Source organism: Opisthorchis viverrini, assembly GCF_000715545.1.
Source record: "Opisthorchis viverrini unplaced genomic scaffold scaffold181, whole genome shotgun sequence".
NCBI classification, from domain to species: domain Eukaryota; kingdom Metazoa; phylum Platyhelminthes; class Trematoda; order Opisthorchiida; family Opisthorchiidae; genus Opisthorchis; species Opisthorchis viverrini.
The window spans coordinates 262,121-288,531 of record NW_008752072.1 but is presented as its reverse complement, the minus strand read 5'-3'; the positions used below and the strand labels follow the sequence as shown (position 1 = coordinate 288,531).

The window sequence follows — 26,411 nt, the reverse complement described above, 5'->3', positions numbered from 1 at the left end:
CCTGGCTGTGTTAGCAAAGTAGCCTGGCGTTTACTTCGTGAGAATCTACATATGAAGTTCTTGGGAAGCCATTATTTCGCTTAGTTCAGTCAATTGACTCCGAGGTTGATTGGACAGCTTGTTGATCAAAAACAGTATACTTAAACGTATCGCTTGGCTACAGTTAATCTATTGCTATGAGCTGCCCAAGTGGATAACAATGTGTCAATCGGACATCTTTCATAACTTCAAGCGATTTTCCGGGGTATATAAGTACAGTGAAAGAAGAATATTATGCCAACATCAGTGGAGAAAACATCCTACTTACTGCTGTGGGTTTACCTAACGTCACGTGAATCTGTTCTGGGGTTTCCGGAAAGTGCAGGCGAATGCTGACAGCACCTTTCATGCGGAGAGATACAAAAAATAAGGTTTTCAACGAGAGCCTAGTTTACACAGCAGGAGCTCACATGAGTTCGGCAGCTAAATAACGAAAAAAGTTACAGCTGATAAATCAGACACTGTGTAGAAAACAGCTTTTTGAAAAAGCAAATATAAAAGGGCTGTCGTTTCGCGATAGCTCTGATATCGGACTTGTTCAGTGGCTGACCTCGTTATGACGTCAGCTTTCGTCACCAATCCAAACCTATCGGTGGGCCTAATCAGCCAAACCCTGACTGTCCTGTCCGTTGTGACGAACTGTTTTGCTTTTGAGGATGATTACCCAAGATGCTCAGAGCGTCGAGACATAAATGACTGTCCACCAGTAATTAACCTAAACAGGTGGCACTCACAGCACATGGTCTATTCAGCCTCATTCGTACTGGACACAGTGCCTGCCTTATGAGGGCTTATCTTATGGCCTGGTTATCCAAATGAATGAGCTAAGTAGTGAAGCTTCACGACTGGTCTTTCACTGGGAAGCTGATGAACGTATGCTGATACTGAAATTTAAATCAACTTGAGTTTCATCATCGAAAGTACTTGCTTCCTCTACAGCAAGACACCAGTTCCGCCATTGTTAAGAAACTTATAAATTTATGTTTCCCTTTTCCCGTTGGAGTTTGATCCTTCTTCTATCGTATGGAAAGTGTATCGGAAGTCATTTGCCTGCCATTTTAAGAAAGCTGTCAAAAGTTTTGCAGCTTTGATTCACCAGGGTTTGCGCTGAATTGAATGTATGAAAAAAACATCCGAAAGATAAATTACTTCCAGTCTTGTTCGTTTTATTACGTAAACCCATTGTCTTTTTCGGACGGTGAACCTCTGAATCAACTGGAAACATTCGTGATTAATGATCGATGGAAATCGGAAAAAAGAGTTTTGATACGTCCCTTGTATTCATTACTCCGTCGCTTTAGTTTATTTAAGAAGGTCACATTGTTTTGGCGTGTCTTTCAACATATGAGGATGAAAAGATCCCAATATGATTCACGTAGCTGTTAAATACTTATTACTGCCGCTGGTGTGTTCCTATAAATACTGTTGATGGTAGCTAATACGGACTGTAATCCACTGAAACGCTTAAAGGTGCCCATTTCGACGAACTCATTCTCTACGGTAGAAAACGAATTGCATCAGTGAAATGAATGTATTCAGAGACATGATTATCGGCCATGTGCGCGGCCAGCTGTGTACAATATGTCACAGACCGCTTCGATTGGGGCAGTAACATTTTCTGTATGACGCGTAATGGTCACACTAAAATTACTCAGCACAAAGCCATTGAATAGAGAATAATCCGTCTTCCAGATGGTTGATGTGTTTATCAGCAAGTCCGCGCACCTGTCACGGAATACCCATTCAAAAATAGGAGTCGGTAAACGTAGTCCAAGAGACTGAAATTTCCATATCAGGGAGAATGCGTCTCCATCTGTCGAACCATCTTCTCTACATGTCGCAAGTCGTCTGTTGAAATGACGGCAAACCCTTGGAGAATCTATCTGAGCTTCATTACCCTAAACCGCTTTTAGCCGGTTAGCACTGATGAAACCAGCGCCATATGCTCCCTAGGTTTTCCACCATTTTGTATGAAACTATTGTCATTACCCTCCTCCACTACGACAGTCAGCAGCGAGTTTCATAGGTTAAATACCTGGGATGATGACCGGGGATTCGCAGCAGCTTACACTCGGACCGCTGAAGTGAAGTCTTCTATATCGGTCGTCGCTGTGCAGCTATAGACCAGCTGGTGTCTTGAGTACGAAGTTTCCTCCCATTACTCATCGGAGGGTGATCATATTACCCCTGGTTAGGTGACAATATTGAGAGAATTGGTTCAATAAGTCAGGTCTTTTTTCCTACTTCAAACTTTATGCCACCTTAACCAGTGGTGCTCCAATTATTTTCGCTAGTTCGACCTGTTACAATTCTCTTGATATGTACGAATGTATTCCAGAGGCGGGTACCCGGCTGTGGTGCCAGGGTTTCGAAAACGCTGGCATAAGCTTGTTGAATAGCAAACTAGTACAAGTTGAATATGAAATTTTGTCGTTTGATCAAGAACTAAAAATGTTTGGTCGTATATTTGTTGGGATGACAACTGAAGCTTAGAATCGGGAACCAAGGGAAGTGTAGTTTGAAAAAGAGAGCGTCAAGAGTCACAGCAAAATGCATCGAACTTCACCAGTTTCAGAGAGGATGGCTTATATCACCGTTGGATTTATACAGAATAATGCAGGAACATACTTTAAAAACCAGAAATCATGAGAATATTGGAAAAGTTTGCAACAGGTGACTTGATTCGGAGAATGAAGCAAGTCTGATGAATGTCTGAGAAGCACCTCAAAGATATTTAAAAGTTGTTAGGTATAATCAAAGTCACTCATCTGACGAATTTCTAGTTCGTTCGGAACCCAAAACCTTTCTGCTAGTAGGTGTTGGTTGCGATCAGCTGATTGCCTGTTTCATTTGTCTTCAGTTAGACAGAGCATAGCGCGCCTCGTCCTTCTTTGACGTTATACATCAAGTGACCAGTTACTGGCTGCCTACGTGAGTGACCACGTTGTGCGGACTGCATGAGAAAGAATGAATGTTTCACTGTTTCTCAGTTAGTCGTGGCAGAACGGTATGACTTTCAACTGCTAGACAGTTCGCGGTGATTTGAATCTAAAGGGAAATTCACAGGATACGCCGCTGGTTCCCATCACGGATGAAGCAGCTGCACACTGTCTCTAGGCTTTTCAGTGTACGTTGATTTCACTTGTGGGAGAACTTCTCAACTAAACGCTTCAAAACCTTCTCGCTTAAGATTATGAGCGGGAATCTCAGAGATTCGACTAAATAATGAATTGAACAGACTTACAAACACCTACGTGGTGACAAATGCGTAGCTGAAAGTACATCTGTTACATTAGTATGTGTGAAAATAACCCCAATTGTTGAAGGGTTCATGTTATTACATGGAGTAGACTTCAGACAAAATGAAACGTTGAGCAACCCATTACATGGCATAGGTGGGATCCCTTAGACTGGATGAGAATTTTAGTCATTCATCTCAAAATTTATGGCCTCTTTGACTAGTACTTGATATTTTTCAACAAGGTTAGTCCTATGTTTTTTTTCAACTCTTTATTTGCGCACGCTTGCACACACTCTACTAATTCAAATTCGATCATACTTATCTCCGCTGTGCAAATCTTTAAGATTTATTTAGACACAAGAAACAGATTGAAAAAATTTGTTTTGCAATTAGAGAAAGTCTAAACAGAAATGCGCGTCAAATAAAATGATTACAAAGACTGATCAGATATCGCGGTTTGAAAACCACAGCTATAGGGACATCAGTTACAGCCAGCCAACAGGAAAGAATCGACCGCCTGAAATATTCATCTGGCGCCTACCTTATGCGAATGGCGGAGTGGTAGGAACGGTTAACACCCGTAGAAATCTCGTCACAGTTTTACACTCAGAAAGCCACACTGTGAGTGATCTATGCCAGTCTGAACTGATCAGCTCATAATCATATAAGAGTATGACGCGTGCCATTACATGAACAATTTCCAACAAGATACATGAAAGTCACAATGTCCTCTAACTATAGGGATTTCCAAGTAGCGAAACTACGTCTTCTGCACTTTATTGTGGATTTCTTGATTACAACTTCACGAGGAATGCACAAAAACATCCCTTGCAGCTAACTGTAACATTTCAGGAGCACTTTATTACTCGGGCAAGCATTCGCACAAACTAACCAACCAGAACGTGTGTGATGGTCTAAAGCATGAGACTTGCTGTGAATTGCCAAACGTTTGCTTCTGAAAAGTTTTCCAACTAAGGCATTTTCTCATAATACGTGTTTGACACGTGATACTGGGCTTTATGATACCAAAATAACTGATGTAACTACTCCACATTTTGAAAGATATAAATAGGAGAAAGTAAGTCATTTTTATGGAGAAATACATCCGATGATCAGTTTGTAAACCAGAGGACGACCTCTACTTCAATCAACTGCCGTGAGATCGCTGGTTCGAATCTCCATAGGCATTCGTCGGACGCGCTCAGGCATCTCAATAAGTTTGAAACAGCTGTAAAGTGGTCCGCAGAGTTCTGGCTTTGATTGGCCTAATTTTTCTGGTTTCACCTTAGAGTGAGTGACAACCGAGCTCAGCTGTCCTCTTGTTAATACTGTGGGTTTTCGTGAATGAGGTGGAGAATCCAAGAGTACTTATGGTGAGTCCCAAATATTGCATCGCTCGGATGACCTTATAGGTGGAGTTCACTGCAGCGTGAAACGTATTCTAACGTTGTTAAATTCTGTTCATGCAAATTTTGCGTTTTTGGTAATCAAGCGCACTGAGTGCTAACCAGATAACAGGTTATAACATCAGCAATTAGCTTTTGTTTTATATTGTTGCACTCACTGCTGCACACATATGTTTCAATGCAAGCGTTATCGTGAGAAAATCACCGACAAACTCGAAAGAGTGCTGAAGCACTAAGAAAAGAGTTGACTGATCAGAGAGGTAAGGCTTGATATGTTTGTATAAACTGATCAACTTGGCTTGTAAACTAAAGAAGATCACCACAAATTCGAAGGTACGGTGTGCACTGGTAAACCTGGTCGAACCGACCAGTAATAACTATTGCAGTGCACTACGAACAGGAGGTGCCTTTAGACGAAGCGGATCAAGGGGCAGAACGGTCTAAATAAATGTGATGTATTTCCGCAGTATGCACCTTGGAAACCTGAATACAATGGCGTAGAGCTGGTGGACTACCAAACAAAGCCTGTTTGAAGAACTGTCCTTTTGGCTCAGCGAAATTTACACCGGCTCACTGGATATTCCCCTCTTGAGGAAATAGCCGAAAACTGATGTGTGTGCAATGCCATAAAGACCGGTTTATGTGACAGGATAGGAGCACCATCGAGCTAACCACTACACTATCGATGTAGTCTCCAGTTTGGTAAAATTTTCTCACTGGGTTAAATGTATACTAGTCAGCTAGAGCTTGGGGAATCGGGGGTCTTTATGTGATCACCTCCCAAAAATATCAGAATATCTTTGAAAAAATTGCCGCGCTACATTAAAATCAAATTTTACTGCATATTGTTCTCTTAGTGTGCTGGAAATTTGTTAAGCGACCGATTTGCACGAATTAAGCCTTGGTCAGAAAATTCCGTCCATCTGCTACAGTTTTCATAACCACTTTGATTTTTCGGCAGGGACAAGTCAACTGCTAATTTGAACCATTTGAGGCAATTCCCCAAGTCCTGTCCCGTTATGTCACCTTTGGAGATCCTCTGGACCAACTGAAATGATAGAAAGTCGTCCAGGTAAAACATAGAGGATACATTAGATTCTCCATGAAACGTTCAGCCTAATTAATGGTTCTGTTTATTTAAATCATGTTACGAATCAGCAAAGAGAAACGTTTGAACTTTCGAAAAAAAGTTCTCAATTTAGAAGGAACAATTTAAGTTGTCATATCTTTATCAGGATTGCTTCACAAAACGCTAGCACCCTGGGGTCTCGAATGCGTAATCGTGTATCAGAGGTGGGCAGAGTCACCAGTGTCAGCATTACGCCAAGCAACCGATGGCCTTCAGTTAAGGTAGCTTTCGTCGCTATACATTTTAAAGATACCTTATGAAATTAATTTTGCCGTTCGCATCAGTGTGAGCAAGGTAGCGAATGGGGTATGTCCTGGGATGATGAAGCAAACACCTACCCTTTAAATAAAAATAACTAATCGTCCATGTGTAACACCCTTCCGCTGCCCAATTACCATGCCACCGAAAGTAAACACGAGGACTTGTAGCGACCCCGTCACCCACATACTCGACTGTTCAACTCACAGTCGCTCACTGGATCGCGAGGCTTGTCTTTTTTCTCATACGCACAAACACATCGCATTAAGCTGACACATCGGACATCGATTGTCTGCACCGCCTAGTCAGCGTAGCAACCACTCATGTGCCGACGCGCCCACATACACGCACTGGGACCTACATAAAGTTAAACCGAACCCAGTCGAAACACAGACTCGCGCACGCTCAGGGAGCAGGACGTCAACCTCTCCACAAGTCCACGGACAATCATGGAACACGTGTAGCAGCCAAACTGCGGAGAAAACACGTTACCGCCGTCCGGACTTTCACCAAGGAACTCTCACATACGATAAGTTCCTTTTTGACTTGCTCCCATTTCGCATTGTATTCAATTTTATGTGTCGCAACCACGTTAAAAACTTCTATTAGTGCACATTCACCTTCTGATTTGTATTATGACTTACTACCTGTGCACTAATAGACCAAGATGCTGAGGGGTTCCCGAAGACTCGATATTAGCAGTCGGGGTGCGGGGGTTGGGTTAGAAGCGCGGACCTTCCGTTCAATGGTATTGCACCTTAATCACTGAGGTACATTTAAGTCCTTTGTAAGCATTGAAGTTTAAGTGAGTTACGATTAGGTCCATCTACCTCTGGTCTGAAACATTCTTTAATGACCAAGCAGACACAAGTTCCAGGCTATTAACTGACAGCTTGAATTAATGAAGAGCTGAGCAGACAAAAAACACACTTAAAATATTTGCACTACCTTGTCCATGCCCCGCGAGGAGTCAAACGGAAACTTGTCTTTTCCAGACGCATTAATTACCTGACGTCTGGAAAATAATTCGCAGAGCACGGTTGGTCATAAATCCGTACAAAATCAAGTAATCAGGTTTTCTGAAGTGACATACTAGCAAGGTTTGGTGTAAACCCATTTCCAAATGGGTAAGTTTATCTGTACAAAGAGTCAACCACAGAAGGAAAGAGAGTTAACCTATCTAAAGTACGAGAGAGTAAAACAGGTTTCATTATCGAATGTGGTAATTCTGCCCGCGTGACTAGGGCGACTACAGGCAAGTTAGGAAAATAATTCGTGTGAGAAGGTCGAGTGTTGTATAATCTCAACAAAACTAGAGTTTCAGTGGTTCGGAGTGAAGTAACATCTTCATGACAGTATCCAGAGCAATTATTTCAATATATGTAGGTTTTTGGTGAAGGAACAACTCCGTTGTTTCTCCTACTGCTAAACTTTAATGGGACAGTGCGGTTAAATACACCGTCGTTCTCACGGAATCCTCTTTAGGACAGCACAACTTTAGTTTCGCGACTGACGGGGACTAATGTGCCCTCATATTTTTTTACAGAAAGTCCCAACAGAAAAACGTCAGATGGTGGGCCAAAATCACCCGAAATTGCAAGCAGAATTAGGTGAGACTGGAAAATCCGACCAACATCACGTAAGCACTATAGATTGAGAAAACAGAAAACACATACCCTTTACTCTTAGGCAACTCCATCTGTTCGACACTCACCTTTTTCTAAATGCAGTAAGCTTTCTCACAAGCTAAGCATGTTATGTAAAAGTAATATGAGTCTATACATATAATCACATAAACATGTGCACATATGTTTACTACACGAGGTCATCAAAGTTCCACCTGTTTTCAAAATGTCACATTAAGGGTGGACGGCGACGGATCAGCGTTAGTAATTAAGGTCATGGAAAGTGGGAATTTTTTTAATACGCTCGTACAGGCAAGTTATTTAATGTGGAGATCATACTAATGATAAATAAGTATTGACCTCAACCACAGAGCATACAATGATAATAAAGGATAATAATATGGAAAGAGCAGACTATTCATGCATATCATTTAACGCGGGTTGTTCTAATGAATATCAACTATATTATGCTTGGAGAGGTAACTGACGATTCAGTTGTCGACACAAATGCGGGTGGGTCTATGACGAGATCTATAACATTTCTTCCGGATAGGTTAGGTCATTTCTCCTACAGAGGCTTTTGTGCTGCCAGACCCGCGATATGCGTCAGGTTTACAATTCTAAGCTTGGAAAGTTACAGCTCTAAAGGAGTTTATTCTGACCACGGCAAATGATATGTCTACCCAGTTTTTCTTTGTTGGTTGCCTGGGGCCAACCGGTTTACATGCGATGATCGTATGCACCGATCCGATTGGCGATCGGAGACGAATGGTCCGTTATTTTTATTTTGGAAGCTTTCGGTCTGAAATCAGCTCAGATGTTCCTTGGCTTGACGTGACGCTGCTTGGTAGAAGGAATTACTTACCATTTCCTTAACACATCAAACGATACAAAGCGTTGATCCCTGCAGCGAACTCAAGTTCTTTTAGAGTACGGACAATAAGACTTATTTCAGTGTGCGGCTCATGCCAGAAACCTACGGCACTGCAGTTTACTGTTGCATCAATCCACTAGAGATGAAAGTACCTTCTAGTAATGCTATTAAGACTCAAGATTATCTTAAATTTTGTCACTAGCGACCGAGTGATATTTTGATTTTCTGGAAAGAAGCAATTGATCATGTTCAAATATTATATGACACTATCGTCGACACTGGAAAATTCCAAATTCTTGGAGGATTGGAATGGATAAACGCAACCTTATTTAAGAGACGACCACCCTCTCAACAAATTATGTATTGTTCTTTACCTGCAAAGTGCAACTTGGTGCTATGCTCCACTAGCAGTTTACAAAGACCAGAAACCAGTTAACTTAACGAGAAAGTCCAACACTTAGACACAACTTCTGAAGAGCATTTCTGTCACTTTCTGTCATATTGTGCGGTGGAGGTGGACGCCTACGGGTTACGCCTGCACTGAGTCTGCCAGACTACGCGATAGGGAAAAACAGAGAACTGGGGACACGGCTGTATTGCCAGGACGAAACATACAGAGCGTCCGTGTAAATATATAGGATGACTAATTGGCCAAATATGCTCGTTCACTTGTTCTTTCCGTACAGCCAATGGTGGTATTTCGGTCGTGAACAGTTTCAGGCCCACTACGCTGGTCGTGTTGCTAAGCCGTGTTTGGTGAGAGCCGCCGACTCACCGGACGCGTCGTACCGATGGTGACCTTGGGGACACGTCACTCCATGCACACGTACTTTTCTTCTGTCTGGGCTTACCCTGACACTTTCCCATCCTGATTGCTCTCATGTTGAGCGTATGCAATATGAACATGGATGTCTGGATCAGCCGGAGATTCATTTGACCTAAACTATCGGCAACTTTGTCAAATGTGTTTGGTTTAAAAGAAGTTGTTGACGCTCAGGGAACGGACTCTTCCACAATCCGAGTTCATTTCTACGGCTAGATGAGCTCCCTGAAAAGAAACTCCGAGTGTAATTTTTGGCATCGACCACAAGGGAAGTTGGCCACTCTTACTGTAGAATTTACAAACCAAACAAGCACCGGCACTCGCGACGAACACTACTTTCCTTGATAAAAGCTACTTTCTTTCTATATACTTTGAGGGTCAATAAATCCACTAGAACTGAAATCGTCACACGAGGACCCCGTCAGTACATGACACGATGCGATTTCCTTGATCGAAGGATGAGTGGCGCTATGTCCTCTTCAAATACTGCTTCACACTCTTCACACTGCTTATCAGCCGCCCCTGGCTGAAACTACTAGCCCGGGGTCCAGCTGCTAAACTCCATTGAGTTTTGTGACGTGTACACTGCTGATGACTCCCAATAAGGATGAAACAGTTGTGAATCTCCTCTCGGCATTTCATTATCGCTTAGCTTCACTTACCGGACAAAATCCTAACTGAAAATCATCCAATCTTCTCACACTACAATCGTGATGCCAACAGACATGTAGTAAAAAGGTAAAAACCTAAAGGCATGGAAACATCACTGTAGCTGCGGCATCCCCATCCAATTTAGCGTGTGTATTAATTCTGGTGGGACGGCCAAGGACACCACGTGGCGGCCGACGTGGCAGGGGGGCGGAGAATGAATTCACTCAAAATATGGACCTTTTTGCTAGGGAACGAGACTTCAGTGAAAAAGCCGCACCAATTCGAGGCAGCAAAAATAATTCAGTTGTACTTTCTGACATTCACATTGGCAGATGCTTTAAAGCTTCCGGTACGCGCATTTAGCTGGACGATTCGATCAAAAGAATTTCATCATCAAAGAACCCATTCAAATCGTTCACATGCAACGACTAGGTTCTCATGAAGCGATGTCATTGTGTTTGAGATGCTCGTAGCTCGCAGCTTAGAAAGACGGCCTCTCATTGAGGTTGTTCGGTTAAGCACTCGAGGGTCAGAAGAATGTGGTAGGCCTTCCGACGAAAACCCAGACCAGCGATAGATTATCCTCTAAAGCGGTCTCAGGTTAAGGCACCGTGCCCCCAAAAGCCCCCATCTCGAGGGCTTGCCGTCTTAATGAGATCAAGGCCTCATAAACTACTTATTCCGCCTTCCGTTTCCCCCACTTCCGCTTCGGGGATTTTGCTTTTTTGCGAACAGACATTACACAGAGTGTAAAACGGGTGGAAATTGAGCGAAAAAATTACTAGATCGGATGCGTTGCTAGTATGTGAGTGGTGTCTCCTAGGTTTGTTACAAAACGCTTTGCACACCAATTCCCAAGCTCACCGAACAGATCTGCAGACCTTTCAACTACAGCCTGGGAAGGGAGCACCTTGGCTCCCAGATGTTCTACTGGTGTCCAGACTGTATTGCAGTCGGCTCATTCGCTCAGCCGTGCAAATAATCATCGAAACAATTAATAACCCTGCCAGAAGAGGGCGCGAGGTGTACTCGAAAATCCACTGAAAGTAATCTCGTCATGTGCCGTTGTCTTATATACAACATCTTGCCATACTTTGTGTACTTTGAAATTATGCCTCAGCTTGCCTATTCAAACCACGCCACTACAATGCACCCCATCTTGCCGTCCAACCGTGATGGTACCATGTGGTGATGTAAAACCACTGAAATGATCATTTGCACCGCCTAGCATCATAGCGAGGTGATTTTGAAAAATTCCAATCAACGGTCGGTATTGGGGTTACCTACATAATAACTTTTACTAGCCACGTTGTTGAACCACATCTTTATTACTCAAATTAGATGCCGGATAGCTCCAGACTTATAGACAGAGTTCAGCAGTGCATATGTCTATAATTCGAACTGAGCAATTACCGTTGCTTGAGGTTTGAATTAGTTCATGTTCACTAAAGATGCTGTCTGCGTGTTGCTTCATACCGCATTGGTGTGGTATTCTGCCAGATCCCACTAAGAATGAAGAAGCTGGTTAAGAGTACGATAGAAATGAGGTCACGGCGATGGACCTAGACAGATACCGGACTTATCCTGGGGAAAGGAAGAAGGTCTTCACTGCAGAGTTATTTATTCGGAAATGCCAACTGACCGGTTACAGACCATTGAACAAGGAAGCAAATCTCTAATCTGCATCTTAGTTACAAAATCTGGACACAGATCTTCTCCCGAATGCGTCTTCCTGGAGATTCATTGCCTCCAATCATTCGTCGGTCAAATGAAAGCAAATGTTACAAAGTGCCCCCGCGAATTCCGCAACAGAATTCCATTTTTCAGTCGACGCAAAGCGAAATTCTACGAAGAACACATAATACTCGCGTGCCTCCCGATCAGTAGTATCACCGTTTCACTGGTATTCTACAGGTTAGGTGCCGCTCATATGTTGACTATAATCAGAGACTGTGGCAATAGTTGATGGCAACGCCCATTCTAAATTCTTATCTTCCATAGAGACCTCCTCCTCTGAACGAAGCGCCTACTGCGTAACAAGTGGATCTGTTTTTCGCCGACACACATGGGGCTATCGCCCCCAACGTGTGACATTCGTTTTTCTCAATCTTCTAATCTTCGGTGGACGAAGCTGTAACAGCCGGAATTACTGAATTTCGGTGCGCGACTGGTGGGTTGGAAAACCGAACTGAATTGAAATGAAAGATCGTGACCAAAAGACAGTGGAACTACAATGCAAGGGCTGGGAACACGACCAATAATGTCCTAGATCATTACGCAAACGATGTGTTCACTATCTTGCCGCTACGTGCGCGTTGGATAAATGTCAACCATAAGGTCTCGGAACAGGTTTAAATTACGCATGAAAATCACATTCCGGTAGCATTATTTGAGCTCGTATAATTGCGCAACATCATATTCAAGAGGCTACTACGATCGTGCTACGAATGAGAGATGGCAAGCTCTCCATTACCAGTTAGTCGGACAGTGGCCTGATATAGGCTGTGTGAAAACCTCGGCAATGGCATTACGGCAATGCCAGTTGTGACATCATTCGCAGGCTGTCCAGACGTTTCGTACGTCTTTAAGAGTTATATGTTGTGTCCGGGAGAAGTAATTTTTGTGAATTGTCGTCTCTGGAGCTGAAGTGATTATTTTGAGACCGACTGATCCAGTTAGTGTATTTCCAAAATTTGCTTTACATTGACTGGTCTAGGCTGTTTATGAGGCGCAGAGGCAAATGAGCTTCTTAGTGTACGGCCAACGAAATAGGATTTTTATATGCAATATGAATTATGCGGAGTTGAGATGTTATTCTCAACGGGTGGGAATAGCAGTTTTCTCGTTCTTAACTAAATCGGCCGAAGGGAATATGCATTGCACCCCACGCCGTAGACTGCGATGTATTCGATTGAACGGTCTTATCGCCTTTGCTTAAATTTAAATATTTTCGGCACAGAACTGATTAGTTCCTTTGAATCGGACGGCAACGAATACACGCACCTGAAGAAGTAACGACAAATGGCTGCTGTGAGGAATTGGGATTCTGTCACGAGAATGCTAACGAAACCCATTTGGATAAATAATTTACACACAAGCGTCTAATCACTGCAAATCTTCAACTGCAAGCTGCTGTCTCGGAAGGTTTTTAGTGACCTGCTCTGACTATTGATCCAATATCTAGAAAAAGGCAAATTCAATATTCTTTTTGGACCTTACTGAAAGCTAGTCGCTGGATCCCCCTGATAAACTCTGATTATTGACGTGTCGTCTGTGTGGCGCCTGTAGAAGTGCACTACTTTTGTTGTTATCACTCAGTGTTTTTTCAAGACTGGATGAGAAACGTCTAGCGAAAAGGGGGAGGAATGATTTATCCGTTGCTGCAAATTATCGCTGTCCACCAAAAATTCATGAAAAATTGGATGAGTCTTCACTGGGCACTGATGAAAGTTGGGCACTGTTTCATGCCAAGTAGTCATTGGATAAATATGTCTTTTACGACGTAATTTTAAGTCGTGTACTTTTTCACCAGCAAGTTGTAACACTGACGAAGTGGTGGAAGCCAGAAATGTGGGTGTCCCATAAAGTCGTTTGCTATTCAGCGGATGTCCCGACCAAGTGGAACTTTAGAATGATATGGGTTATTTTGGCTCCTACAAAGGCGCTTCCATCATCCCATATATCTGGCGAACCTCTGCAGCCACAAATCGTTTTGCTTATTTTCTGATAGTTGTGTTCCTTAGCCTACAAACACCTCAAAACGAAAAGTATTTCGTGGAATTAGTTTGGTTGTTTAGTGTATTAGCCGTAAGAATACTCTGAAAGGCAGTATGATTGATCTGTCTGTCTGAAAAAAGAAACAAGTTAAAATATCTCAGCAGTAAATTTTCTGTGCTGAGCGGGAAAACAAACTGGGCCAATTTAATCGAGGTGAATGAGTTGACCGATTCCGTATTATTCTCTGAAACATTTCATTTCCAGAGTTTTCAGGAGAGAATACTCTTTCGAAATGTCGGACCCCTCTTCTCAGAGCTCTAGTTCCACCTCAGTTGTTCTAAGCTGACAGTTTAATGCAAAAAGCTGAGCACGTCATGCGTGAATGGACTTTATAGTCCACTGACAAAACCGTTGGCGTGTTGAATAAACTTCGTTCAGGCCATTCCCTTCCCTAGCAATTCATCATTCATGATGTTGGAAATAAACTTGATCAATACGATGGAGAGTTATGATGGCTCATGGTCTTGACGGGAATTTAAAGTCATTTCGTCTTTGTTACAGTTAGCAGCGTTCTTTACAGTGGTAAAAAAGTAGGCCATACAAGAACAAACCTTTGTATACGCGCCTTGGGAAAAGCTTAAACAGCGAGATACAGGAAGTCAAGCACAAACCTGGGAAGACGGGAGACCTCGAAGCAATTTTGTCAATTGACCTACAAGTAACTAAACAATAGCACGCTTAGGGGAAAATGGGAAAGTGTTTTTGCCGAGGACCAACTCAGCCATATTATTTATTCAAATATGAATCTCCAGGTCATCCACACTGGTCATCTAGTAGGAACTTGCATCGTTGGTATAACAACTTATCATTCTCTGGCATATCTGTTTTGTAACTGAGGTCCCCACATAAACAAGGTGAGCTGAGTAAGAGAAGATTATTGTGCGAATAGATGCTTCTTAGATAACCACACTTTCCCTCTTGATAGAATTATCTCATTGAATTAAACAGCCATTTCTGAAAGGCATTTTGTGTGTTGTAAATATACTTGGACATGATTGAATTCACCAGTATCTTTGGGACAACCAAAATTCATAAAAATTGGGACAGCAGTATAATAGCTGCAGGCGGTTGGACAATCAACAGAATTAGTTTTCTCATCACTCTTATTTGGATAATCCTCACTTTGTGGCGGAGTCATTTTGTTTCTTTTCATATCTAGACCAGATGTAACGCTACTTGAGCTCCAGTCGGAACAGAACTCACTAGAAATCCATGTCGCTGACTGTGCCGCAACTTAACCCCAGACGTTTGAAATCTGAGGCGACTGGCTACCACTACATCACCACTGGAAGCATCTGCTGTGCGGGATGCCGGAGAGGTCCAATGGGAGATATGCTTGAATTCAGTGCTTCACTGGGATATCCGAAATAAGAAATGAAGAAAACACAACCCAGCAGAACATCAGGTGGGACAAGTGTTGTACCACATATGTCAACACCATCGACAGATTTGTGTATTGGACACACTAGACACAGGGTCAAAGACGTTAACGTCTACAAGCGATTCTATGATTGCATACTTGTGCGATAACATGGAGAAAGCTGGCAGGTGGGCACTGCAATCTTGTCGTCACCTGTTGCTAGTTGGATGGCTGCAGTATGGGTTTAAATGCGGTGAGCTGTCTTGGAAGTGGGTACTGTACAGACTATACACCAACATTAGGAAGGGGGAAATCTACAGGTTCATATGCATTGGTCGGATAATACCCCTTGTGAACTGCAAGCCAGTGATCTTCGAAGCGTCCGCTCGAAACCACCAATACTGGGCCTTACCATTCTAATCTCTTTTGACATGGTTCGACTACATATCAATTTCAGAATATTGAAATCGTTTATGAAAATTCTAGTCATCACACACGCAAGTTATCGTTATGACTTGTTACAGCCCACTACACGTGTGTGTTTATTTCTAGGTAGGCGTCATTATTTAATGCAAACAGCCAAAAACTTTCAACGCTGTCTACCTAACAAAATGATGAACTTGTTTAACGTTACGTTAACCATGGGTTTTTTCATTTGATTGTGTCGTGTGGTTTTTTTATTACGCTTCCCGTTGCCATGTCAGCAGATGACAGGGCTGACGTACCAGACATATGGTACGACCCATTCAGCAATTAAAGAAAGATACATTGGATGTAGCGCGCGCGATGTTGAGCGCAGATGCGCATGAGCAACCGAGCATGTGCTTTTCATAAGCCATCGGGCAGCCTCTTTGTCAGCGAGACAACACGGGAACACCACACTTTAAGCTGTTGGTACACCACATCCAGGCAAACCAATACAGGTCTTATGTCCTATTTTGGTGGCAGATGCAATCAAATGGCAACGAAGGCCTGCTGAAATAAAAAAAAACTATGATTGGTCCTGTTTACTTTCTTCTGTTTTACTCCCGAGCACAAATTGACAGACTGAGGTACCGGACAAAGATGTACCCTCATGGGATAGGTCGAAGAGATCTCCACCAGGTTGTGTAGTGGGCACTCAGCTGTCCACTGACATTATCAGGACTGCTTAGTTTCTGTTGCCAAGATCGAATTGAATACTTCATATGTATGGTAGCCTTACGCCTGCGTTATCGCAATGAATACCAATTTTTTCCTCAGAAAGACTCAGTAGAGAAAACAGTCTTACGTTGTAATAGCTATTTTTGCTCTGAAAACGTGTTTCAGGGATAATCCTGTTTGAAATTAATAAGTAGTTAGCATCCGAATCGGATTTACTGGTTTACCATAGTGCAGCCTCTGTAAGCCTGTGCGTAGTGGGCGAGCGACACATAGTTCGCTCCCTGGTAATATGCTGCTACAGACGGGTTTTTGAGGTTTACGTGAGCCTGAAGGAAGGAAAAACGTGTATACATCTTTGCAAGTACTAACTGTGTAAGAAACAATTTTCGGCTACTTTGGGTTTCTGAAAAACGAGTGTATTGCACGGTTGGGACAAGTTTTTGCCGTACACTTTTGATTCCCAAGTGATTGCCATTTATTTCAGAAACCCGAAAAAGTTGCAAACATGCAAACAAACACTTGCGGCTACTTCATTAAATATCCTTGATGAGATTGTCCGCTCACTATCTGCACAAGCCGCAGCTAACACTGCGGTGCGTGGTAGGCTTGGTTCATCATTTTATAGGGAAACAAACTGTTGCAAGATCAATCTTGACGCCTTGCAGATTTTAACGAAATCAAAAATAAAACATGAGATAAAAAACTGTTTTTGAAATGTAACAAGGAAGAATTTTTAACGACCACCAGGAACATGTCTTGGACTTGTGCTGCCGCAGAAAAGTGGATGTTTTGTTTCTCCACACTATATGAATTTCGACTTCCTTTGAAGGTAGTGGAAGGTCAACACGGCAAGGTGTTTCTCAGGCTATGCTTGAGAAAAAGCCGTCATCACTGACCATCAGCTGAACGGAGAAATCATCTGGTTTCGAAAACTCCTCAATCTGATGTTTTCATTGTTAAGAGCCGGTATTTCTGGATGAAAATTCATCCCTTTTGTACGGACTTGGACGCTGCTCTTCCCCCAAACATAGCCCTTCTTCCTAGAAAAATCGCCTTCATCTTTATATATTTCAAATGGGAAATGGGATATAACTGCTTGTATACCAGATGGACGCCCAATGCCTGTTAGTTATAAACCCAAACGACTAAATGATAAAGTCCTTCAAAAGAACTCAAATCCGCGTCATCTCGCAGCGGATCTTATGGTCATATATTCTTACCTCGAAGATCGTTCCGGTGGAATGCCCGTTTTTGGTATGCAACTATAACTGGCTTTTGTGCGTTTCCACAAGAACTGGAACAATTGGGTGATATTTTATTTTGTTCTGTAGAGCGGCAAAGCACGTTCAGAAGACTTCAGATTAGGCACTGGCATTATGTAAGGTGTATGGTCAAGTTTTACGACAATAAAAGCCTATGTACGTTTTTCGTGAATACTGAATGCGTTTTGACGGTAGGAATATCCTTAGTGCGTAATTCAGTAGACTGGCAACTAAAAGTAACAATGTGACCGGTAGGAAGTTATTTACTATTGTGCTGGTGTGTGCCTATTCCACGGAAGATTGCATACCGACAGTTCAGTACTCAATGCGAACCAGCTACTTTATTACTGTTAATGTATCGTTATCTGAGTCAAAAATGAACCAGCGAGTTGCCAGGTGCATTTCAACAAAACCGTCTAATCCCCAACAGCCAATCTTTCCTTTCCCACGCCCCACTAGAACCAAGAATTTTCGATAGGTTTGCAGTTGACTACATTGTTCCGAAAGTTACCGAGGCGGCACGGTCTACTGCTTAGTCAAGCATGGAAAATAATGCCGTTCTCACTAAAAATCCCCAGCATTTCGATACTTAGTTCTCCCTGTTATTGTGGCACTAGGAGTAAGAATACTGTGGTTTGAAACAGCGGAATAATCATTCCTTCAATTTTATCGCTTCTGAAAAAGTAAAATCAAAGGTCCGGTACTGTACTTGGTGTTTAGGATATCGCGGGTAATAAAAGCTACCTCAGCGTACTGTGAAGCTCAAAGGAAACAGGCGCGTTACGTTGGATGTCACAATCGAGCTGATAGAAACCACTGCATTTTATGTAACAAACCAAGAGAAAGCGGTTATTCTGATTTTCATTCACCACAATATTTTCCGCCTACAGATACCTTGCTGAGCATAATGATTGTCTCCATCCCCAAAATTTTCTGTGCAAGGCGCAATATAGTTTACGGCTTTCTCACATTTTACATTCTGCGAAATCGCCAGGTTTTACCAAACCTTCCTTCGACTTGTACCAGTTTGCATAAGATAACCTTCATTGGCTGAACAATGTCAACATCAAGCTAATTTGAGAGGATGAACAAGGAATTCTTTAACGGCGCTGAAAGACATCAGTTTTCTTTATTGGGACTGAGCTTTTGGGTTCAAAGTTCGAGCACATAGGTGTTGAATAAATTCTCAGTTGTAGGTGGTTGCGTGTTTTGTATAATTCACGCTTCCATCACCTTAGTTGCCCAGCTGGCGAGCCAGTACTCAATGGTCTAGTCCTACTTTCCGATGAGTCTCTCTGCTTACATGGATTTATTGCTATCAAATTTGTTTAACATGTAAGTTTCAGCTATTCGAAAGACATCTGGGAAACCCATGGTGGTTTCTACCTCTTCAGAAATGAATCAGAGGATCCAGGCGTTGACATTAAAAGACTTCAATGGGAAGATATACTCCTATTTAGCACCGAGTCCAACACGGGCCACACTCCCTTATTACCTGGGGTTAGCATAGTTGCACCTAAAAGTCATCGGACCCCACCGGTAAAAATTCGAACAGTGCGGAAAGCTGACAACAGTAAGATTTCCTCCCTGCCAAGTGATACGCAAGATGAGCGCCGTTATTAAATTCTAACGTATATAAAAAAACGCCACCTTTGTCTTCAGGAGGGAATCAAAATTTGGAAAAAAATTTGAAATGCTGTGACTACTTCCTAAGTATAAGGCAATGAGTAATTGCACTGAGCAGTTAATGCGAGTTAAGACGCATCTGGCAGACATATGACGCGAATTCAAACGCCTGAGGATTCAGTTGAATTTTTACACACTCAAACTGAAGGAAACGCGGTGACTAAGTCCACATGTTCTAATAATCTTTGCTAGATGACTGATTTACCCTGGTTTAACTGGGGAAGCTGGTTAGCTGAATCGGTTCAAATGGCCGTTCTAGGTTCTCTACGGTCTTTGAGGAGAAATCGCCAACCCAAATTTGCACTAATGAGAAATAATGTGTGACCTTACTGCGTCTGAGACCGCAAACGATCATTCATTGCTTGAGACCTAACCAATTCACGGAAATTTGCGGGTTGGAGCTCGTAGAGGATCAGTGGGACTTTCAGAGATGATTTTATTTTGTAGAGGGAAGCAAATGAACCTGGTATACGGAACAATCTCCCAAAACACAGTGGGGTACACTACTTTTCTGAGGTGGGTACGAGTCGGAGCATACTACTAATACAAGAGACTTGAGATCCACAAAAATTTCGGATTTATTTAAAACGGCTGGGCGATATTTGTGCGCTTTTTAATCCTGAAAGTTTGGGGAAAGAATAGGTGGCGTAATCGATGATTCGGTTGGCAATGAGTAGTTCAAGTGAAGGGTATCATGACAATTGTAACGTAAGTGAAAATGTAAGTGAAAATCAATGGCACAAGGACAGTGTGACAAGTGCTTGCAAATCAGCTGAAGACTATTCCTCGCGGTGTGCACAAGCGGTGGTGTTGTGCATCTAGGATAAATTTGTTGATCATAACGTGGTTAAGTCCTGATCTAATATGTCGTTCCAAATGGCATGCTTCGCGTTTTGCCCGTGGCCACCACCGGTTAATCAATACCCTCCATATGGGACGTAGGTAAACTACGTCTCTGTGATTGACGCAGCTGACGCACTTGTTTATGGTTAGCGATGCAAAACCACCTTTCAGTAGCTTTGACTCTCGGAAGGAAACAGTTTGGTTCTCCATCAAACCAAAGTGATCAATCACATATTCATTGTTTGAGCATTGTAAGTCAGTTTCGGTGCAAAGCTCCGATGGTATTTTTCGTCGACTCTCACTGAAGCCTGAACTCACCTGCCGATGAAGTTAGATAATGGAAAAAGCATTCCGTGTGATTTGTCTGCATTGAGCAATATTCACTGTGTAAGGGGAATTCACGTAGTCAAATTACGATGCAACTGAGCGTACCTGGTGGGTTGCCTTTCAAGTTCACGTAGAACACAGTTTGACGGAATATCGGGGGAAGCGCAAAACCGGTCGTATGCTGTCGACCAGCCTTTAGCAACTTAAGATGTAGTGTTCTGCTAGGAAAACATACAGCATATATCAACTATCATACCAACTGAAATTTTATGCTGCTCTGTTAGTTGGGGAATATCGTAAACGAGAGATTAACTTGGTTTCACTTGAGTCTCCCATTAAAACCAAATGAGTGTATTTAACGGATGGCTGTAGACTTGAGCAAAGGTGGAAAATAGGCAATGTATTCAGAACGAAGAGACCTGTGGTTTGCCCGGGTCCCCAGCTGAGGTTCCGATACTCTAGGGGATGCTACCTGCANTAGCTGCCTGCAAACTGCGTCGTGGAAAACGGGTGGTTAGGATTATCTATCGTCATATCCTATCTGGTGTAGTCATTTGCGCTACTAATTGGTCACTTGAGGGCTAGTAGTGCAATAAGCACATTTTTTGTACCTGCTCATTATTCATAAAAACGACGAAGGAGATACATCAACAAGCATCAACAAACGCTGGAAAGTGAAGCTGCCTTGCTTTGGTTTAAATGGGCACAGTCTATTGCGAAAGCAGCCACAACCGTGCGCAGTACCGAGCACCACTGATCCCATGCAAGTCCCTACCCTCGTTCTATAAGCCGCACAAAGTTGTTCGTGCTTTTGAAATGAGAGGTGTTAGTCCAAACGGGAACTGTCATGGCTATCAGTCAATGCTATATTATTGACGCTAGTATAATGAACGCTTTGGAGATTTGACACCAAATATCAGGTGCGGACTCATGGTTCCAGATTCGTTCAAAACGAGGGGATGTCGATCAGGTTTATCGGCATTCTCTGAGAAGCAGTATTTATAGAAAAAAAACCCTAAACCCAAAGCAGCCTATTATTTTCCAGAACTACATAACCACTCTGCAGTCTAAAGAGGTCCAATCTGGATAATCAACACCGTTTCAAGAGCTAATTGCAATCCATGCTGAGTTACTGATTTTTGTGACTGATTTAAATTCATATACGGAGCTATCGACCCCTATTTTGTGTATCGTCCCCTATTCATCCGAATTATTGGGTGGAACTAATGAAGTTCTCTGAATTTTAAGAATCATTGTGCCTGGTCACATCAGTAGATCCAGACCGCACTCGCTATCTCTGTAGGTCGCAAGTGGGTCGTGTCCCATGCAGTTGTCACAATCCATTGGCTCCGCTGTCCTGCTACAGATGTCTCCATCAATGGGAATTAACGAGACCCACGACGGTAAACATTTGTCGTCCACTAGTTCCATTTACTGAGTTTGTAGGCGGAAATCTGGCGGGTAGGTAACGCAGAAGTGGAAGGCCGACAGCGCTAGTCACTCACAACGACGGAGAACTGAACCGTTCAAAAATGTACTGTATATCCACGCAACGCGCCCAGAGGTTCTATAAGCCTAGCGCTCACTGGACGCCGGTCGTAGCTCCCTGGTAAAGGTTGCAGATTTCATCCAGAAAATTGGTTTATAGAGCCATTCAGGTATTCTTATGTGTGAATTAATAGCGGCAAACGTCTGTTGGTTAATACAAGTTCAGTTTTAGATCACTCGCAACCAGCAGAAGCCGTTAGCGGCTAATTCCCTTTTTTGATTTAGGGGGATAGGTAAAACTGACCCTTAATTTAAAGAGCGCTGTGGCTGAAACCTAAGTTCTGAGCATATATGTATTAAATTTTCTGGAAGTAAAGTCTCGATGGGGTTCCTGGCGTTTGTTTTGTGGAAAGAATTATTCACCTGTTCATCCCTTGTTCATAACATCAATCCGACAACGAATCTCGCAGAACGTAATCGAACTGACCAAATCGGCATAGTATTCTTGATTATCCCAAAGAGATCTGGCAATCGACGTCTAAGTATGGCATCCAAACTTAACTTTTTTAACTCGCTGTCAGTTTATTACCCTTTCGTTATGAGGCCTGCAGCGTTATTATCAATGGCGAAACAATGGTGAAACAAACACTTTTTGGTGCATCTTTGTGATATCCAACAAAATACTGAAGTTCACAGGGTGGTTAACCTCACACAGACAGCTGGGAAACAAATAAAATCGGGACAATCAGTTACCAATCAAGGGTATGCCTTTAGCTATTTCAGTAAGCAGTAACCGATAAGCCGCGTGTCGGCTTGAAGTGCAAGTAACCTGCATGAGTACAGCCAGTTTTGTGACCGACCGAGAAGTTTGTTTGTGTCCGATTGAAGCCCACTCCGGGCGCGGCCATGGCCCATTTGCGCCTTCTCACGGATCGATATGGGTAAATGCTTACTTGGTTCTCCGATTTTCAGCAATCTCCCCGCATGAAGGGAATGAAAACTGGAAATTGGAAACTTGAGTATTTACATACCGGGTTTCAGATTTCTGTTTTATTGGTTGCTCGTTTCGTGAAACTTATATTTTCACGCAGGGCTAAAGAAGACCAAAACAGTACTCGAGACAAATGTATCTTTCAGTTCACTTGCATTGGAAGCCAAGGTCATGAGTACACTAGGGGCGCTGAGAAACAGATCAATCTAGTGTAATTTCTACAAGTCGCAAATTTTCAGAAAAGTTCAGAGTATCTGAACTGCTGGTTAGAATGATGACGAACTGACGGCACGATCACTCTGTACACTATATCGAAACCAAATCGATAGCCTACCATCTTCTTGTTTTTGACATTCTCATCAGGTTGTCGACTTTGCATAGCGCAAACCTTGTCCGTTGTTATGTATCACATTTTCTGCCTCCTCAATTAAGGCCACCGCGACACTACACTGTACGACTACTCGATTTGCCATGATCAAGCCCTCATAGGTACTTTCGTACTGATCAGCCGAGCTATGGTGAGTATATTGTCGAAACGTTTGGTTACATACTAGCTTATCGCCAGAACAGTGTGCCGGATGCCATTTGATCCTGAAATTAGTCACTGATGGAACCATTTCTTAAAAAACCAATGAATCAGAAAAAGTTTGTCTCGCGGAAACAGATTTGGCCTTCTGTAATTCACCCAGATTTTTAAACAAGGTCAAGCATTTGGTCATGCTGTTGGGTATTTTGAGCAATTCGGTTTATCACCATGGCGCTTTCACCTCCACCCACAGTTCTCTTCGTTGTTAAGATTACCCCAAATGGACTAATACGGTTTCGAGAAATTTAAGCAGTAGCCTTCTGACAATTATATCGATGACGCGGATCATGATGCTGGTAACGATGACAATGATGATGAAGTTGATAATGAAGATGACGATGGATGGTTGCCGACCTGATGTAATCCCCACACGTAAAACTCGTGCTCGAGTTAAGTCAAACAGAGAGCTAATTCGGGGGGAGTACCCTAGAATGGTCTGCTCAAAGGTGCATTGAAATAAGTAATAGGCACCTCTCCCTGACATCCATTCGTGTCACCAAAGTGGGTGACCTTGAATAAAATTGACTGCAGTGCAGATTCGAATCGCACACACTCGTTTACAAAGCCGAACTGGGAGCAGAAGTTTGTCGTGATTAAACTTTAACGCTTATGCGTTCGGTGAAAATAGAAATTAATGGCTCATTGTGTCACAGAGTATGTCCCATTATTTCGTTCATTATGTTGAGCTAACTGATCGCCTTAAGATAAAAAAATAATCGATGTCTAATCTCCTAATAGTTTGCAGTGAGACGCATGTCGACATACCATTACAAGTGAGTAAACATTGGGAACATTACTGCATGTCGTAGACAACTAACCAGGGGATATATTTCTGGAGAACGACTTGGTTACCCACTTAAGGGCAGACGGTTTCTATGGATGCATATAACATAATCTGATACTAATAGTTTTGCGTCAGTATTCATTTGATCTCTGTAAACTTGTCGTAAGTAAATGGTCCCATTTATTTCAAAGATGTTCAAATAAAACATTCTAACTCACGTGTTATAGGCATGGAGGCACGCCCTGGTGTCAAAGCCGGAGTTGCCGGCCTTCTGATAATCGATAAGTATTATACCTAATGTGCTATCGAGAAAAATCTCCCTATACGACGCTTATCGACAAAATTTCACAGCTGTATTGTCAGTTTTTTTCATGAGCTCCAGAATGTCTCCAAGGCCATAGCCGGGCATGTGTCTTTGTGTTCCACAAGCTTGACAGCCTCTAAACCAGTACTGAACTGTAATTTCAAACGCCTGAAAATTGACAATCATCAGTGAGCTTAAGGTGTACCTTTAAACATTTGATCTGGCGTTAGGAATCAGGTAAAAATTCCTTCTCTTTTTGGTCCAATTCATGCAACGTTTTCAAGCCTGACACAGACATGTGGTACCTTTTGAACATTTGATCTTTCTCGGTCAATTACCAGTTTTCTGCAGCTAAAAATTTTGAGGTAGAAATTAAAGTAATGTTTTTAATCGGAATCTAGGCATCAGGGGTTCATCTCCACACAGCTCGATATACTGTTCGAGAATCTGTAACTTCAAAATGAAACCGATAACAGCAACAGTTTTCAAATGTGGCTAGTTGTCATCCAGAACTTAGCGTTTCCTTTGAATGTTGTCATGCAACAAACTTAAAAAGCAGTATATCTGGCATTCAGAGTAACACATACTCACTTGATTGGCATCCAGCCCCCAAAACTCAAGTTCTTCCTCAAATAGTGGTCCACATACGTCCGTTGGGTAGTGCAATTTCCCCGTTCGGTAGTAGTTCAGTATCTGTCCAAAAACTCCAGGATGGCGGTCAAAAAAATACTCGTTCAATATCGGATCATAGTTCGCCACTGCTTCCGTCAGTTTTGAAAGTCTGGTAGCTGGGATCTTCTTGAGTGTGGCCTTGTATGTTTCATGTCTGATTCCACCCACGTTGAGTATCACTCGATTCTCAGAGTCCATGTGGGAGGATCCGATCGGCTGAAGCGCATTCACAAGTATTAAAAACCTGAATGTTTTGAAAGGCAGAAAGAGAAAGGTAATTATTCATTAGTATCTTTTAAGGTAATAAAATTTATCAGCAAACATGAAACCGAAAAGCAAATCTAGCATGCGTATTCTGAAATTCAATGGAAATAGTCACTTGAGTGATTAGTATCATGCCAAGCGCAACTGATGTATTGAACTGTTCCTAGCAGAGAACAAGGCTTTTCAGTGTAAGGCAGCTGATATTCTGCAGTAGCATATTAGCTTTACCGTTTGCTGCTTTTCGTAAGTGGCATTGTTTTATCTAAATGAATGTGCACAGGTTCTTCCTTATTAGGTGGCTAGTGTTCCCGAAGTAATTCTTCGGAAATTCTCAACCAACCATCTCTTAAGTGTCATCCCCGTTGAGCATGTGTGTATGCTTGGGGACGCCAACCAAAATTTTTTGGTCAGACTAAGGGGTACGCATTACATACGACTGCAGCCCAGGGGACCTGGGTTTCAAGCCGCACCAAAACTGGGATTTTATGACAAGGAGGAAATCCGACTTCAGTGCCTCCTCTTTGTATCAGCAAGCCGGCACAAACAAGCTTGCTCTAGAGGAGAATCAAAAGCAAACAATATGAAGAAGCAGACCATTAAAAAAAACTAGTAGTCATTCAACAGTTATCAAATGTCATATTTATTAGGTTTCAAGCGCATTATTTGCCACCTGAGCATTCAGCTGAACTTCTAAAAATGTACAATCATGAATTAAGGCCAACCTGGTAGGTCTACCTGCAAAGAAGCGTTGACAGAATCCCACAACAGATAACCAATGCTCACTGAAGATGAGCATAAAAACTACGGATAACCAGTAACAAGAACAAAGCTAGTTACTAGTTGGCCTAATCGTGAAAAGACGAGGGAGGTGCTGACTC

General features: G+C 42.5%; 1 protein-coding gene across 1 annotated transcript in view; it reads right to left on the bottom strand.

The window, feature by feature from the left end:
* The window catches only part of T265_10847 (hypothetical protein), a gene marked incomplete at both ends in the record, with an annotated part of 102,250 nt that overhangs the window by 48,607 nt on the left and 27,232 nt on the right, over window positions 1-26,411 (bottom strand). The window contains one exon of the mRNA XM_009177332.1: window positions 25,189-25,513. Coding sequence (XP_009175596.1) covers window positions 25,189-25,467 — 279 coding nt within the window. The remainder of the gene's footprint in view (window positions 1-25,188; window positions 25,514-26,411) is intronic.